Here is a 17,454-nt window from a genome sequence, read left to right on the forward strand (position 1 = left end):
GACTTAAAAGACCAGTTATATATGTGTACTTGGTACAGTCTTAGGCAGAAATAGCTCTCTGCTTTTTAAATAAAGATGATGTAATGAAGGTAACAATACCATCAGCCACTCATCACTTTGTTAAACCCTGGCACAAATCTAATTAAATCTGATATTCAAACCCAAGGATGAATTTGACTTTTTATGAATTCGTATACTCATTAGGAATTAATTAGTAACTAATAAGCCCTATACATCCTCATAAGGGCAGAGCCCTTGCCCTGAAGCCTTTTGGCACTTGCGTACTCTGAGACAATGTGACAGTAACATTACTAAAATACCTTGTCCTCATAGCACAGAACTCTTTCCCCGTGGACTTAACACATGTACTGTCAAATCATACAAACACCTACATCCACCACTAGAGGTGTACTGCAGGGGTCAAAATGGTCCAGTCTCATTCAACATCTTCATTAACAATGAGGCAGAGTGCACCCTCGGCAAGTGTGCTCATATTCCAACCTGTGAGGAATGGCTGGTACACCACAGGGTTGTGCTGCCATCCAAAGGGAAGGAACCTCAACAAGCTGGAGATACAGCCAACAGGAACCTCAGAAGTTCAGCAAAAGCAGTGCAGAGTCCTGCACCAGTATTTGCTGGGGGCTGACCATCAGGAAAGCTGCCTTGCACCAGAGGAACTGAGCGTTCCAGTGGGCACCAAGGTGAACACGAGCCTGGCACTGTGCCCTCGTGGTAGCAAAGGCTGGTGGTATCCTGGGCTGCACTAGGACGGGTGATCCTTCCTTTCTACCAGCCCTGGTGAGGCCACATGTAGAGCACTGTGTCCAGTTCTGGCATCCCCAGCACCAGAGAGACACAAAGCTACTGGAGACAGTCCAGAAAATAGTCACCAAGATTGATTAGGGGACTGGAGCACCTCTCACATGAGAAAAGGCTGAGACAGGCAGGACTGTTTAGCACAGGAAAGAGAAAGCTCAAAACAGGTATTATTAATACAGAAATACATGAAGGGAGAATAAACAAAACTGAGCCAGGTTCTTTTCAGTGGTGCCCAGTGACAGTGCAAGAGTTGATGTGCACACACTGTAACACAGAAGGTTCAACCTGAACATCAGGAAGCACTCTTTCACTGTAAGGGTGACTGAGAACTGGCACAGGTTGCCCAAACAAGTTGTGCAATTTCCATCCTTGCAGATACTTAAAAGCTGTATGGACACTCTCCTGGGCAGTCTGCTACAGATGACTCAGGTCGGACAAAATAACCTCCAGAGGTCTCTTCCAACCTCAACTACTCTGCGATTCACTGGAAGAAAATACAGCCAAGCACACACACTTACTGACATTTTCAAAAACATATCAGTGCTTCACTTGCTGTGAAATCAGTGATCCTGAACTCTTTGGAAAAAATCAAACACAGAATGGAGATTTAAAGCATTGTAACAGAAATAAACTACAAAGTGACAAAGTGCTTCTTGGAAATTCCACTAGCTATCGAATGACATATTTGGGGACTTAAATAATTTTGAAAATCTAGTCATATTTCACTTGTTCAAGATTGTATGACAAATCTGTAACCTCCTGAAGAATTAGACATGGTCTTCCCAATGCCTAGTCAAAGACCCATCTCTTTTTCCACCTAGAGATAGACTGTTCTTGAGTCTATTCCATTCATACACCAACTAAAAAGAATCACAAGGACATTTAGTTCTGCTCACTAAATGTAACATCACCTTGCATTTTTAGTATTTGGAATTTTCTATAAAAATACAATCACAAAATAATGGAGATCCAGTGTATCAGACAATAAAAGATTGTATAAAAGCCAACTTACTCCTCAGACAATTACACATTGCTTTTACAGATACCATGACGCCCTACCTATAACCACAGGCAGTAGTTTAGTCACACTGCTGTAACTGCACTTCACATTCCTATTCAGACAGAAACAACATTATGCTCTGAAACTTCTATTCCTAATGCCAAATTATTTACCATAAGACTATTTTCAGCATATTCCTTTAATTACCTTAAACACTTCATATTAAGTAACTACAATTGGATTAATTCTTTTGGCTTTTGTTTTACAAAAGCAATCAACTCTCAGCTTTATTGTCCTACAACACATACTCGTGTTTCTTTACTGTTCCAAGAAACAGCAGTAAAAGTGTATGCTACATGATATATTACAATCATGTCAATACCAATGCAGATGGCAAAATAACAGAAAAGTTGGAATATGAGAGGCTGCAGTATGAAAGGCTCTGTTAGAAAATGTTAATATTTAAAATGTCCTTGCAATGGATCTTACCTGTTCAGATGGATGAAACTACCTGCAGGTGCTTCACATGTATACAACAAAGCAAGGTGAAGGTGCAATGGGCGGTCCCACAATCACTATATCTACTGAAGTTATATTCTATATCTACTCTCTCTCTTGACATGATCATACCTTAAAAATTACAATAATGGAGTACTCTTGAAGAACTTCTAAAGAGTTTATTTACCAACATAAAAGGTGAGTGTATGGTGGCACAGAAAGTACAAAGATACTGCCTATGTACAAGTTATTATGAAGCTGAAGCTGTGATGGGGCAGGAAGTGGTTTGATCCTGCTGGATGCAGGTCAGCTGCTGAAGCAATCAAGCATCACTAAATTCAAGCTAATAAGTACTCCCAAGAGCTGTAAGTCTCAATACAGAACAACACAGGTGAAGAACCGCACCGTTCAATGAGTACTCACAAGCTCAATTCCATTCCGCTCCTGGCTATTTAACATGAATTAATGAAGCATAATAATTTTAAATGAAATTTCACTTAATTCTCAGATTCTGTGAGTTAGAAAATTAAATAGCCATTTGTTATCACCAATCAATTTTAAAACAGGTGCCTTCCACTGCTCTCAGAAGAACACTTGACTGATAAACACATGAGTGGAGAATTCAGTTTAGTTTCTGTGTCAGCTGTCAGTGTAACCTAGAAAAATTGCTCTTTACCATGTCCCTGTAAAAAAGACTATATATAAAGAGACAAATCCTGAAATGCAGGATCTTTGCAACATGATCTGAAATCCTCACTTTACACTAGTACATACACCCCACCCACCCTTTCAACACTGTAACATACCATCTTTCTTTCCTCTTTACCACACAATTTTTATAGTTGTTACTTTTCAAAATTTCAAAACATTGCCAGTGATTTGTCATGATACCTCAAGAGATAGCGCTGATATGATGTAACATTTCTCACAAGATAACATAGTTTGAAGAATTTATGGACCTATTTTACTTTAAAAAGCTTAGGTGTAATGGTATTTGAGAATCTTTCACTTTGTAATATTTTGCCAAAACAGACACACCTAAGTAGTGACAGCAGATGGAAGAGGTTAAAAGTATCAACTCCCAAATTACCAACTTTGCTAGGCCACCTTCCTTTCATAATTTAGACCCTTCTGTTGGAGATTTGAAAATATATTCTAGGCAGATGACATGTTAACAGAATAATTTCATGGTTCAGTGTGTTCGCAGTATGATTTATCTCTTATCTCTAGGCACTGGAGGTCCCTTTTGAGGAGATTTATTAGTTAGATCCAAGAATCCATTTTGATGAGAGAGAATATGTGCATGACCACAAAACAGAACATTAACATTTGCTCTGAGATAATGCTTCCTTCTCATTAGCAGTTTTAAGAAAAGTCTCATGGACGTGCTATCACAACTGTTTCCAAAATACAGCACCTTCATACAACAAAATGTTCATGAATGAAAGAGGTTTTTAAAATTTGCATTAGTCCAGGAACTCATATCCCCTTCTCTTCTACATCTACATAATATACTCAGAAATAAGGTCCAGAGTCTAATGAAACATCTAACTTAAAAATTAACTAGCATTTTCTTTTTCACTCCATTTTTGCTAATAGATATTTGCTGCAGACACTACATTTTCTGTAGGACAAGGAACATTTAACTGTTTAACCACTGGAAGATGCTTAAACATCTGGCTCGCAGCTCAGGCCATATTATCGACAGTATGAAGTTAATACTTAGACACCTTTAAAAAAACCACTGTGTTTTCAAAAACACTTAGTGTCCAGCATCTCCTGTTGTGAAGCACTAGTCAGGCTTTGAGAGAAGTGCAGCACAGTGTGATCTTTTTTTTTCATGCCCAAGTTCAAGTATTCAGTGATTTCTGAGGGTTCACCTGCCCTCTAGAAATAAGCTATTTTGTTGAGATAAACTCAGTCTCTAATCACGTTTTATGTTGCTTGACCCAATGATAGAAAATCTGAATTTAAACAGGCATAAGAGGCCTCCTCTTCCCACAATGCCACAACACCTCTTGGGATCCTATGGTGCATCCATAGACGTGCTCCTTTGAAGACCTCTGAGCTATTCAATCTGGAGATTAGTCCATCCCTGGTCCAAGTTACATAATACAGACATGAATCTATGTTAGCTGGAGGTAGTAAGTATACCAAGAAGTCCTTAACTTGAGTTCTACACAAGAAGGTATCTCCAGACATCTTGGGGGTATGCAACTGCTCTGACTGCCTGTACAAAATTATTCATCTAATGGTTGATTCAAATCCTATGAAGTCGAAGTAAGGACTCATTGATTTAAATTATACTCATTTAAGACTAAGGCCTAGCTCTGCTGCTCATTATGTTGAAACTCAATGCAATGGCTAAAAGCACAACTGGCTCTCTCTAGAAAAAAAGCCAATGACTAAACTGACATAGAAACTTCTTGAGAAAGGAAAAAGTCTACAGAAACACACATAGAGATTTCTGTATCTAGTTCTGGCAATTCTGCCATTACTAACATTTAAAAATATTCATGAGAACAGATTATTAAACAGTGCTTGATAACAAAACTTGAAAACCATTGCTAAGTTTTCTGCTAATGTAAAGCAACCAGCATCACAGAAAACAGACCAGTCTAGTACACAGAAGGCAGTATAAATAGAAAGATATGGATCAACTGGAGTCAAGAATGTAAGCAAACGAGGAACTAATTCTTGATAACTCTTTGAGTGAGTGATGTCTAAGTGTCTTTTACTGTAAAGAGCAATGTCACCTCTTCTCCAAACTACAGTCAAATCAGCCCAGTCAACAAAAAATTATCCTGGGAGAACATATACAGAAATCCCATACAAAAATCAAAGAATCAATAGTCCATTGCATTTATTGCTTGTTATTACCCATTACATTTACTGTTTGTTATTTGCAGAAGCTTTTTGCACTTCCAGATAAAATGGAGCTTGACTGTAGGGAACCATAGTCACACCCTAACTGTGCTCAGAGGATTTTGGATTGAACAGTCTCAGAAGGTGAGCTCCAATGCTTCTATACTTCACTGCTTGACACTCAACATCCAGTGCTCAGAAAAACCACTTTCAGTCTGAGAAGAGCCTCACTGCTCATGTTGAAAAGGCTGTTAAAAACGTGTGCATTTCAGCACAGTTATCAGGAACTTCTCTGAGAATACTTCTGAACTGTCAAGCTACTCTAAGAGGGGAACACACCTTTTTGTCATATTTGCTATCCCTCTGAATTGATTTCAGACAAGTACCAGGAGAGAAGTTCCATCTCCTATAGCCCAGGCGCTTATGCCAGCCAGCACTCATCATGGTCCACTTCATCTAATAAGAATGCATAGTTAGAAGCAGCAGGGCTATAGCTCATATAATGCACAGCAGAGGAAAATATCTTGACTTAAAAACTGATACTATTTGGTAAATGTATACATTATTTGATTAATCAAATAGATAATTCACCTTTGTTTTGCTAAGTCATACAGAGATGCAACAGCACATAGAAAAAGAGCCAAACTGTAGACAGAAATCAAAGACTCTACATGCCCTACTTCACGTATATTCCTATTGCTTGCCCTTACTTTTGGTAAGATTTCTGTCATTTTAAACTGTTTTCACCACTGACAAAATTTATAGATACTGTTTTAGTAATTTGAAGCCTCCCTTGCCTTAACTGCCCGGACCTGTTTTACACTCATGTAAAGGCAAAAAGATCAACTGCTGCTTCAGCATGAATAATTTTGGAAAGAGCGGTGGTAGTTCATGTCTGAGCTGGGGAGAAGGAGATAACTGTATGAGCCAGAACCCAGCACAACTGCATCTGCATATAAATAGACTTAATCAGAAATGCAAATTGCAATCAGAAGAAATTTTAAAAGCCTATGACAACTGTGTAGATAACAAAAGGTCAAACACTTGTATTGCTGAAGGTTTTAAACTATTAAGTCAGTGGTGATTCTTCATGAGCCAAAATGTGGAAAAGAGAAGTACTTGCCAGTCTAATCAATGAAGGACAATTTCTGTATTTCTTCTATTATTACAACTGTTCTGTTGCTAAACTCTATTTTACACTGTCAATCTCAACTTATTCAGGAAGACTCAATGAAATGAAAACAAATGAAATCAAAAATAGACAGTATGAAATAATACAGCTAATTTACATTACTATATATAGAAGGAAATTTATATCCCTTTTTCATAGCCAATCCAGTATCATTCATATTGGATTGTCCATGAATGACAATCCAAATCTTCACATTTTAACACCCTTAGGTAAATAAAAAATAAATTATGACTACAGTTTGCTGAAACTGCCAGACTGCTTCATAGCACTGTCAAAATTGTATGTTTTACTTTTACAGTAAAACAAGCCTAAGACTCTAGGGGAATAACATTTGAAAATGTTGTTTAACAGTTACAAATGTTGGCTTCTCCTTTTGAAATAAACGTTTTCATCAACAGAAGCTAAGAAAAGTTCTATTGGAAGGAAGGTACCTGGATATTATATCATTTTATATTCTAAAGTAAGAATAAAATAAATAAGTCTTCATCATTTCAAGGAATTCTAAATATAAATTATCATAGAAGCCAGGCTGAAAAAAAAGTCTTTGACATTACAGCTTTTTATTGTCGTTCTGCAGAAGAGATTCTTAGGATTTGAAGCACAAATATTTACCAAATATTTCTCCTTTGACTAGACTGCCTTTGAACAAACTAGTGAGTGAAGAGAGCCATCTAGTGCCATACCTTGGAATTTTAAAAAGAGTTTTCACCGGATGCATGTCAAATAAAGGAGGGTCTCCATCCCCCAGTTCAATAGCTGTTATTCCCAAGGACCACACGTCACATCGAGCATCGTATGAGTAGTCATACTGTTGTTCACAAGCAATGACCTACAAGAAGAGAAGCAGAGAAACCAACGCTTTAACCTAATGTACAATTCATGTCATCCAATATAACATTTTTGAGTCATGTCTAAAATGCTATGTAATCAAATCCATGTCATTTTTGCCTGTATTATACAAGACAGACGAAACACCACAAAAAGGTAACAGTAAATTAGAACTTCTCTTAGGTTTGTTTTCTTTAAAAGCAATCTGTTTCTTTTTTTAAAATACATTAAGCTCCATGGGATGCTTCAAACATCTATACATAGAACATCAACACTAAATTCTGTTTTTGAAAGAACTACTTACAGAAACCTATTATAATAGCAGAGAACCCTAATGATGTTATTCTTATTAACTTCTATGACAATTCATGAGGATAGACCGATTTGTGCAGCTGGTTTTTAGATAAGGATGTTCCATCAGTAGTTTCTGCCTTTTTTTGTTGTTGTTCAGTTTTTGTTGTTGTTGTTGTTTTGTATCTATTGAATTTGAGTAGTTTTAAAAAAATCTTAGGTAACATACCACATACCTTGTCTAAGAAAAATGGAAGTGAACGGGAATCTCTCCTTGGATATCAGAACTGTTTTACATCACAAACTTAATACACACTTCCACCCAACACAATGATCACATTCTAATATGCTAACTATTAGTGTAACCTGAATCTAAATGTGAGATTCAAACCAAAGTTTAAATTTAGCTCTTATCTTTGCAAAGGGATGAGACAAAAATTGCAGCTTCACTGCATTTTATTATGATTTGGAATTCAGGCTCAAGTTTGTCTTCCCAAGTCTCATCAATTAAACAATTACTTTGAAAACTTGTTGGATCCCTGCATATTGCTAGTATCAACTTCAATGATTTTTCTCATGGTTTTTAAAGTATCTTTAATAATTTGTATTTAAGATAAAAAGAATATGCCCTAGGGTGGCTGTACCTGCTCTAGAAGGCATTGTATTTTTTTTTAACTTCTGTATTACTTCTGAGTTCCTGTGTTAGGGCTTCAGTTTGGAACACCACTTTGCAAAGATCGCAACATGCAAGTCAGCAACACGAGTAGCTGCTGGCAGAGTCACCTGTTAGAAAAAAACCTTTCCTGGAGAAGCTGCTGATTCCAGCTTAACATCTTAGTTGCTTTCTCCATAAACTCCACATAACAAAGGCACTCCCGACTCTGGTAGTGATTCTGTCCAACAGGCCCATAGAACTTGTCCATCTCTTATTTGGGACTCATGACCCCACTGTAGTGCATTCATCATTTATTTTATCAGAAATCAGGGATGCTGAACACAGTTAAAATAATACTGAAATGTTCATGGGGGGAGGTTTGCATTAAAGTTGCACATTAGTTAATTCCTTTTCTTTTCCTAGAGCAAATTAGTCCAGAAAAATTAAGACCTTTCCAAATTTTTTTATCTATGTTTTGACAAGTGTTGAGATCACTCTATCTCCTCAGTGTTTCCAATTATTATGCCAGAGAAACAAGAAAAAAGAAAGTAAGCACTGAAAAGAGGATTCAAAGATTTTTTTTCCTTCAACTTGAAGAGGCACAGCTTTGTTAGTTAAGCCGGTGTTTTTCAAAGTTGCCACACAAAGATCATTTCTCCACCTCCCTTCTGTTCAACAGAATGTCTTAAATGAAAGTTCTGGAATAATTTTTAGTTCTTCAAAATGTTTGCTATAGCCTTGATCTCATCACAGAGATCACTCTATCTCTTAAAACATGCATAGCTACATAGCTCAAGCAGAGTGCTTTAGCAGGCTCTGTTTAGAGGCCTGTTTGTTTAGAAGCTCTGTTTCAGAGGCCTTCATGATAATTTCATATTCTTATATCATTTGTGAGAGAGAAAAGATCAAATGCAAAAATTTGGAAAGTTGGTATAGAGATGCATCAGATACTTAAATAATATATTCTAAAGAGGCTATCATTGAAATTTTGCTCAGAGATTGAAGAGGAAGCTTATACTTCTTGATTATTTTGGGGTTTTCTATACAGTTCCCCAAATAATCTGTATACTCAATCACCCTTCCTCAAAAAAAATCATCCAAGTTGGCTTCCAAGGCCATGGCTTGGAAGCTTATCCATATGTGGCTAATTTTATGCACTGTGCTCTCCTTCCTTTTTTAACACATGAAAAATATTTATCTGCTTAGTACAAAATCTGCTAGAAACCATTTCCTGGAGGTGAATACCTTTGAAGTTGCCTGGATTCTCATCAGTGTGCTGAGTTCTTTGCAAATACTTGTCTATTTGTTCTAAAACTTTATGATGCAGAGGAGTATATTTTCATTTTCAAGAGAAGGAAAAGAAGGACCTGTTCAAGGTCACACTGGACTTCATCAGCAATGCCACACACATAGCTGGTCTCCCACATTCAAAGATACCATGATTTTTTCCCTACAAGCACATCACAATTGCTTCTAACTACAGGACGATGACAAACTTTGCTCTATATCTTGGTCTTACAAAGTTTAACAAACTACACTAAAATTATTAGCATCAGAAGTCATTGCATTCATAGTGGGTGGGCAAAAGAAAATATACTGCAACTGTTGTTTTTAAAAACAAAAAATAAGTCTTAGAACGTTTTTCACCTTCACAGTATATTACCTACCAAAGAGAAAAGAATGTATAAGGCATCTTTATGTCTTCTGCTCCACAGCTAACAGCTACACCTCCAATACATATATAATGACAGTATAAAGGCACTAGGGCAAAATACTGCCATTCTAACCAAGGCGAATTAGACAACATTAGATTTTCCTCCATTCTGTTATAGACGTTATAGTGACTATTTCAGAAAAAAATATTCCGCTTTATATTCTTTTTTTAAAAGAAAATAAGCCAGTGGACCATACAAACCAGTATGTTTTATACCATTAGCTTGACAATAGTGAGATTAGCCTCACAGAAAAGATACAAAATGAACTACTCTTCATTCAGTACGCAGAACGTACGTGAACTTAACAATCACTTTGATTTGAAACAAGTGTTTTCTGTGGAACATATTAGAATCTTACCAAGTTATGCACCCCTTCGAGAAACACAGATGCCGCTAATTTTGATTTTTAAAGCAAGAATCAAATGTTATCTTTTTTCCTTGATAAAAGGTGCACATCAACAGTTTGCTTTATGTGTTGGCTAGCAGAGAACACTCTCTCTTGCAATTTGAAGAAGAAAGTGTTCTCTAAGTCACAGTTTACAAGCCAGCCAAGTCCTTGGGAATGCCCCAGTCCTGTTTTGCCTCAAAAACTATTGCTACTCCCTGCAGAGCAAAAATCTCTAAAAGCTAAATACAAAAGAGGAATATGCTATTGACTTATCTTTCATTATATTCCTGTCTCTAATCTGGAACTCAGAGACACTTTTTTTTTTTTTTTGAAACATCTCTACTTTTTGTTGGAGTTTTGGAGCTGAGAGTATCGCTCAGCACTGCTGATGCCTGCTCTGCCCAGTGGGGCATGAAGACAGAGAGCCCAGAAGAAATCATCTGAAACTGAAGAACATGCTACTCCCTTTCTCTTCCTTGTGGAAAGACAACACATTTGTACAAGTTTTATATCCAGCAAAATCCTCCCCTGCTTGTAAAAGTGAAACAGAAGAAGTTGTTTGCTCTGCTGCAAACATTATGTTCATGGCAAAGCCTCAGGGGGTGATGTAGCTAATCTTGAGATTTGCTAGTAAACACCATGGGAACAAGCACCAAGTCTCTCACTTCAGCATAGGCTGACTGCATGCACACAGTAGCCCTGGTTGCTAAGGAGACAGGCTGTCACCTTTTGTTTCAGTTGTAATTTCATCATGATTTCATGTCCAGTCATACTGCTGTAGGTTGAAAAGCATTCAAACACCAGACAGAGAAACAGAAAGTGTGATGGTAGTTGTCAACACTAATTGTGCTGAGGGTCACACCAGTACAGAATGAGGGGATGAGGAATTCACAGGTCTGGAAAAATGGTACATAAACAAATCATTCACACTAATTGGAGGGAATTTAGAGAAGCCAGTGCCTAGGCATTCTGTGTGCTTTATAACTCATACAGAAACACAAAAATTCACAGAGATACACAAGATTACTCACACCTTGACAAGAAAACTTTATATTCAAGGATATAATTCTGCTTGTTCTGAAATCAATACAAATACTCCTCTGAACTTCAGCAAGCCCAGTAGCAGATCAAAGGTGGATTTAAAAGAAGCAAAACAGGTAATACAGAGAACTACCTATTATTTGGACAGTGGTCATAATGACTTGTGCAGAGAGAGGAAGCTGTAATATGTTTAGGTAAAGTAAAATACATCAAACCCTTTAAAGTTTACCCAGAATTATTATAAGTGAACTTACTTTCACTTTGCCTCAGTATATACAGTGCCTCTACAAAGCAGAGCTGCAAGCATATGCTGATAATAGCAGCAGAGATGTGCTACCTGGAGACAACGGCTACACAATGAGCGCTGCTGATCCACCCGCAGGAAGGAGCCTGGGGTTAGCAGGGTTGCTGCTGCTGGAATGAGGCAGTGCCAGGCTCAGCTGACGGAGCCAACTAAGCAGCTTATGTGGCGTGTGAGCACTGCTGAGAAGCACTGCGCACGGGAAATGAATGTGGCACAAAGCTGTTACCCTTGCTGCAAGGAAAACAAGATTGCTAGCTGTGCCAGTCAAGTGAAATAAGCCAACTGAACTTCTGGGCTCCATGTGACACTATAAAACCCAGCTTCATTTGTTTACATTGGAAATACAATATTAAATATTCTTCTAATTCCTATGCACCAAAACCAAAAAAGTCTTTCATGATAGCATTTAGCAGCACTAGGGATACTGAATTAGACAAATCAAAGTGATACTTATCTATTTCTATCTGTCCATCACTTCCTCTTTCCCTCTTTTGAATCCACTCTTCAAGCACATTCATAAATTAAAAAAAAGCAATTTTGTGTTTGAAATTGGTTCCCTATTCCTGCATTTTCTTATTTGGATTTCAGTTCCTTATTTTGTACCATCATACAAATTTTTCCATAGTATATCAGAAAATTATTACATTGTTACAAATGTTACCAAAATAAGTAGTAAATAACTTTTAAAATAAGTCCTATAAGTAATTATAACAATTAATACTGATTCATTGTAAATTAATTATATGTCAAGTAGTCAAACTTTAACAGCTGTGAGTAATCAATTTTTATTTTTATTTTTAACTCACCCAAGGGAGATATTCCTGAGACCATTAGACTGCTCTGGCAACAGGCTACATTTGTAGGGGAGTGTAATACCTTTTATTGGACCAAATGATACAGTAAGGAAAAACAGACAGGCTTTCAAGCACACAAATCTTGCTTTTATACCATGAGACCATCACAAACTCAATACTGCTCATAATAATAGGACTGATACATTTTGCTTCTGATCCACACATTTACTCCAGAGCAGTAGTACATATACTACACACCTCACACATATTTTCAAACAGTCTTTCACAAAGAAAGCAAAAACTAAGAGCCAACTCCAGCCTCCTAAGAAAACATACTTCATGTAGGCAACGCACTGCAGACCCACGTGGTCTTGAACTGATTTTCTCTGATGTTTTGGGCTTGTTGTTTTGATTTGTCTTTTAAATCTTTAAACACCCTACATGAAAACTTTACAACCCCTCCATAGCTGTTAAAACAACACAGAAGCAACTCCTCCACATCCCTTCACAAGACTACGGCTATGTCATCAACGTTACTGGCACTGTTCCCTGAGATCTCCTCCAGCTGCCATGTACTTTTCAATTCCTTCCTGCCATGCTAGCCCAGGTGGAGATCAGTTCTCCGGGGGTCAAAGGAGGAGGTGATGCATTCTGCCAGACATCGCTTTTGAAGAAGAGCTTGCTGGTGCTGTCCTGTTGTGCTCTCTGCCTCTCTTGTACATAATGTCCTTTAAAGAAACCCCTGTATTCCAATTCAGTTTTCTACATCCACTGCTTTCATTCTGGACTTTACTCAACTTCAATATAACTCCTTACTACAGCAGTTTGTTAAAGCTTCGGTTTCAGAGTCACAGAAAAAGAAGAAAGTAGGGGAAAAGCCAGGACAGAAACAGCAATTTCCTTTATTTCTTTAAAGAAAAAAAAATCTGTATTCACAAAAAAAATCTTTTAAAAATCATCTGTCAGCTCTCAGAAGGTGGCATCTCAGAGTCACAGGCATTTCAGTCGTGCAGCCATTTAGAGACTTAATTCTACCCCACATTCTGCCACTGATCTGCTGTAAGTTCTTAAGCAAATCACTTCACTTCTGTGGCCCTCAGTCGTTCCATGCAGTCTTGCCCTATCTATTTAGAGCAATTGTTCCCACTGTTCCCCCCATGCCTTCCCACACTTACACTTCAGTAGTTCCTCTCTGGCATGCCTATACCTAGCTCCACATGAACCACAGCACTGCACTCAAACCCAGTGCTGCATTTTGAGAAGACAGCTAATATTCCCTAAAAATAATTCCCAGTACACTGCAGTGTCCCAGCACCTTAACCTCCTGAAAAACAGGATGTAATTTCATAATGTATGTCAAGTGGGAAATTCCTTTTCACCCTAGGCTTAATATAGTATCACCTATGTGACAAATTATTTAATGCTACTTATCTTTGACATTTATCGATTGCATTTATTATTTTTACCTCTTAAATGCATGGAATTTTCAAATATTTCACTGTTAATTAATCAAGATGCCAGATACACACAAGGTCCATAAAAGCAGCAGCAGATTTGTCTATTTCCATCTGTAAAGGTTTTTTCTAAGGACAGTTGTTTGGGTGTTTGGTTTTTTTTTTTTTTTTTGCAAATCATCCTTTCACTCTTTTCTCATTTATTGTAATTTACAAGGTAAAAAGACCACAAAACTGAAAAACTGTAATAAGAGCTAATTTAATAACCTATCTCTTATCATTAGCTGTAAGAGAATTGTTAGTATACTTTCACGGAAGATGCTAAAATATTTTCAAAACTTTCCTTAATAGAGAAGGTATAATATTATTTATCACAAAATAAGCATACTTTTCCACTGTAAAAAAGTAAGTGTATATACTTCCTTTAAATCTATACCCTATTTATACTAACTAGCAGATTCTTACAGTTCATTATAAACCAGCATGTACAAAATTCCTTGCTTAGCTGGCAATTAAAAGTATAGTGAAAATGTGCATATGCAAAAAGCTAATTTTAGCAAATTGACCTTGAATCTCTTGATGTAAGCAAAGGGCTGGCAAATAGAAAAGGTTGAAATATGACAAGATGAGACTATACTAAATTGTTTCACGGGAATGTATCACTGTACCTGTTAAGAGTTAATTAAAAACATGAAAGATGGAGAGGGACTTTTTACAAAAACATGCAGTGACAGAATAAGAGGGAGTGGATTCAAACTGAGAGAGTAGGTTTAGATGAGATATTAGGAAAAAATTCTTTACTGTGAGGATGGTGAGGCACTGGAACAGGTTGCCCACAGAAGCTGTGGATGCCCCATCCCTGGAAGTGTCTAAGGTCAGGTTGGATGGGCTCTGAGCAACCTGGTCAAGTGGAAGGAGTCCCTTCCCAGGCAGGGGACCTGGAAACAGATGAACTTTAAGGTCCCTTCCAACCCAAACCTATGATTCTGATTCAATAAGCCCAGGTTAGTGATGGGCTTATCTTTCCTATGCTGTTTTCCCAATTCAGTATTTAACTACACAGTAAATGTATTTACAATTAAATGAATTTTTTCCCAAATTCTAAGACCTGAATACAGCCCTTACTATAATAAATACTGACTTCAGCAGAAAAGTTGCTGTGAAGTTTTTGCAAAATTATATTTTTCTCTGTGTATATTTTTAAACTATATTAATGTAAGTTATTTGTTGGGGTGCCTTCTTACCACCTAGTTTTGTTAATTTTTCATTAGATATGCAAAGACACAGCTTCATACTGAAACAATGCAAATATTATTCATTGTTTCAGGATTAGACTTACTTCACATACACATGATCAGATTTAAAGTTTAAAAAGAACACAAAGGAACATTGGGAAAATAAAGACAATTTAAGCTAGTCACCTACTGTTCTAACACTTTGGAAATTTATTCTGATCCTCAGATGTACTGAATTTTATCCTAGGAGAATGCCTTGATTCAGCAGGACAAAGGAAAACTGTCTGGCGCAGTCTTACTGATCATTACTTCCTCCTGGCAGGACGGTAACAAATATTCAAAACACAGAATTGAGACAGCTTTAAATAATACTGTGACATCTGAATATCTCTGAAAATAGGAAAACAGACCCAAGATTTTACCTCTGGTTAACTCATTATTACAGAATTCATATACCTTTACCACAATGTCACATCCTTTCCTACTCATGTGTCATATGTCATATTTCAACACCTAATCCTTCAAAGGATCAACTGTTTTAATTATGTTCTTTTTAAAATGTAAGTATACAGTCACCAGTAACATTTTTTTAGCAGTTATCAGTAAAATATAACAGCATATTCCCTGCAGTTTTAAATTATCTTCAGCATCTCTCCAGTTCTTTCTGACTTCAAGTATCTTTTTCTATTTCCATTCTTAAAACTAAATTTGGGCCAAACATGTACATATATCTGTACATGGAGCAGATCATCTTGAGTGTGATCACATGGCATATACATAGGACAACCAAGAGATCAGACCCAGCCAGCAGGAAGGGCAGGTCCCGCCCAATAAACTTGACCCCCTTTTATGGCCAGGTGACCTGCCTAGTAGATGAGGGAAAGGCTGTGGATGTTGTTTATTTGGACGTGATGGTCCTTTGACACAATCTCCTACAGCATACTCCTGGAAAAGCTGGCAGCATGTGGCTTGGACAGGTGCACTCTTCACTGAATTAAGAACTGGCTGGATGGCCAGGCTCAGAGAATGGTGGAGAATGGTGCTGCATCCAGTGGGTGTTTGGTCACCAGTGGTGTCCCCCAGGGATCAGTGTTGGGCCTAGTCCTGTTTAATATCTTCACTGATGATCTGGATGAGGAGATCAAGCATACAGCATTACAGGCTGGGGGCAGAGTGGCTGGAAAGTGGCCCAGTGGGAAAGGACCTGGTGGTGCAGGTCAACAGCAGCTGAACACGAGCCAGTGTGTGCCCAGATAGCCAAGACGGCCAGAGGCATCCTGGTCTGTATCAGGAATAGTGTGGCCAGCAGGGCCAGGACAATGACTGTCCTCCTGTACTCAGCACTGGTGAGGTCACCCCTCGAGTGCTGTGTCCAGTTGTGGGCCCCTCAGTTCAGGAAGGACATTGAGGTGCTGGACTGTGTCCAGAGAAGGGTAAGGAAGCTGATGAAGGGTGTGGAGCACAAGTCCTGTGAGGAGCAGCTGAGGGAGCTGGGGGTGTTTAGCCTGGAGAAGAGGAGGCTCGGGGTGACGTTATTGTTCTCTACAACTCCCTGGAAGGAGGGTGTAGCCAAGCAGGGATCAGCCTCTTTTCAAAGACAACATGAGCCAGGACAAGAGGTCATAGTTTTAGGCTGTGTCAGGGAAGGTTTAGGCTGGACATTAAGAAGAATTTCTTCAGAGAAAGGGTGATTAAATATTGGAATGGGCTGCCCAAGGGAGATCATGTAGTCAAAATCCCCAGAGGTGCTTAAGGAAAGACTGGATGTGCCACTCAGTGCCACGGTCTAGTTGACATGATGGTTGGTCATAGGTTGGACTCAGTGATTTCAGAGGTCTTCTCCACCTACTTGACTCTGTGATTCTGTTATTTTGTGATCTTCTAACTGAGCATGTTTCAAGAGTCAAGTTTTCAGCTAGATCATGATAATGTAATCATATGTGTGGAAAAAAATCCGCAATTCTATTTAAACTAGATTTTGTTCAGTTATGCACTGGAAGTTAAAAACAAGACTAATGTTACTGCTTAGAACCACAGATGTAAAGGCAGTTCAGTACAAAAGCTTCAAATCTGATTTATCCTGCTAGCATACAGCACAATTTATTCCAGCACAACAGAAGCAGATTCTAGGTAACTTGTTTGCTAACAGGCAGCTTTAAACATACTAACACTATCCTGACTTATCTTTTATTGGTATGCTTCTATTCAGTGTTTCAGTTTCTGAAAGTCTATGTCTGTAACCATAAAACAGTATTAATTAGGTTAAACAACTATTATTAATTTTCAGTGAATCTACTTTAAAGCTGCTCTCAAACTGACTTACCCTTGTCATGTTCCTCTGTTGCTTCCTCAAAGCCTAATTTTTACCTGTATTT

At 37.9% G+C, this 17,454-nt stretch overlaps 1 protein-coding gene across 1 annotated transcript in view; it reads right to left on the reverse strand.

The window, feature by feature from the left end:
* Nucleotides 1-17,454, reverse strand: part of MYO3B (myosin IIIB) — a gene marked incomplete at both ends in the record, with an annotated part of 202,185 nt that overhangs the window by 150,653 nt on the left and 34,078 nt on the right. The window contains one exon of the mRNA XM_082285588.1: nucleotides 7,058-7,203. Within this exon, the coding sequence (XP_082141714.1) occupies nucleotides 7,058-7,203 (146 nt within the window). The remainder of the gene's footprint in view (nucleotides 1-7,057; nucleotides 7,204-17,454) is intronic.

Source organism: Coloeus monedula, assembly GCF_965178545.1.
Source record: "Coloeus monedula genome assembly, chromosome: 7".
Classification (NCBI taxonomy): domain Eukaryota; kingdom Metazoa; phylum Chordata; class Aves; order Passeriformes; family Corvidae; genus Coloeus; species Coloeus monedula.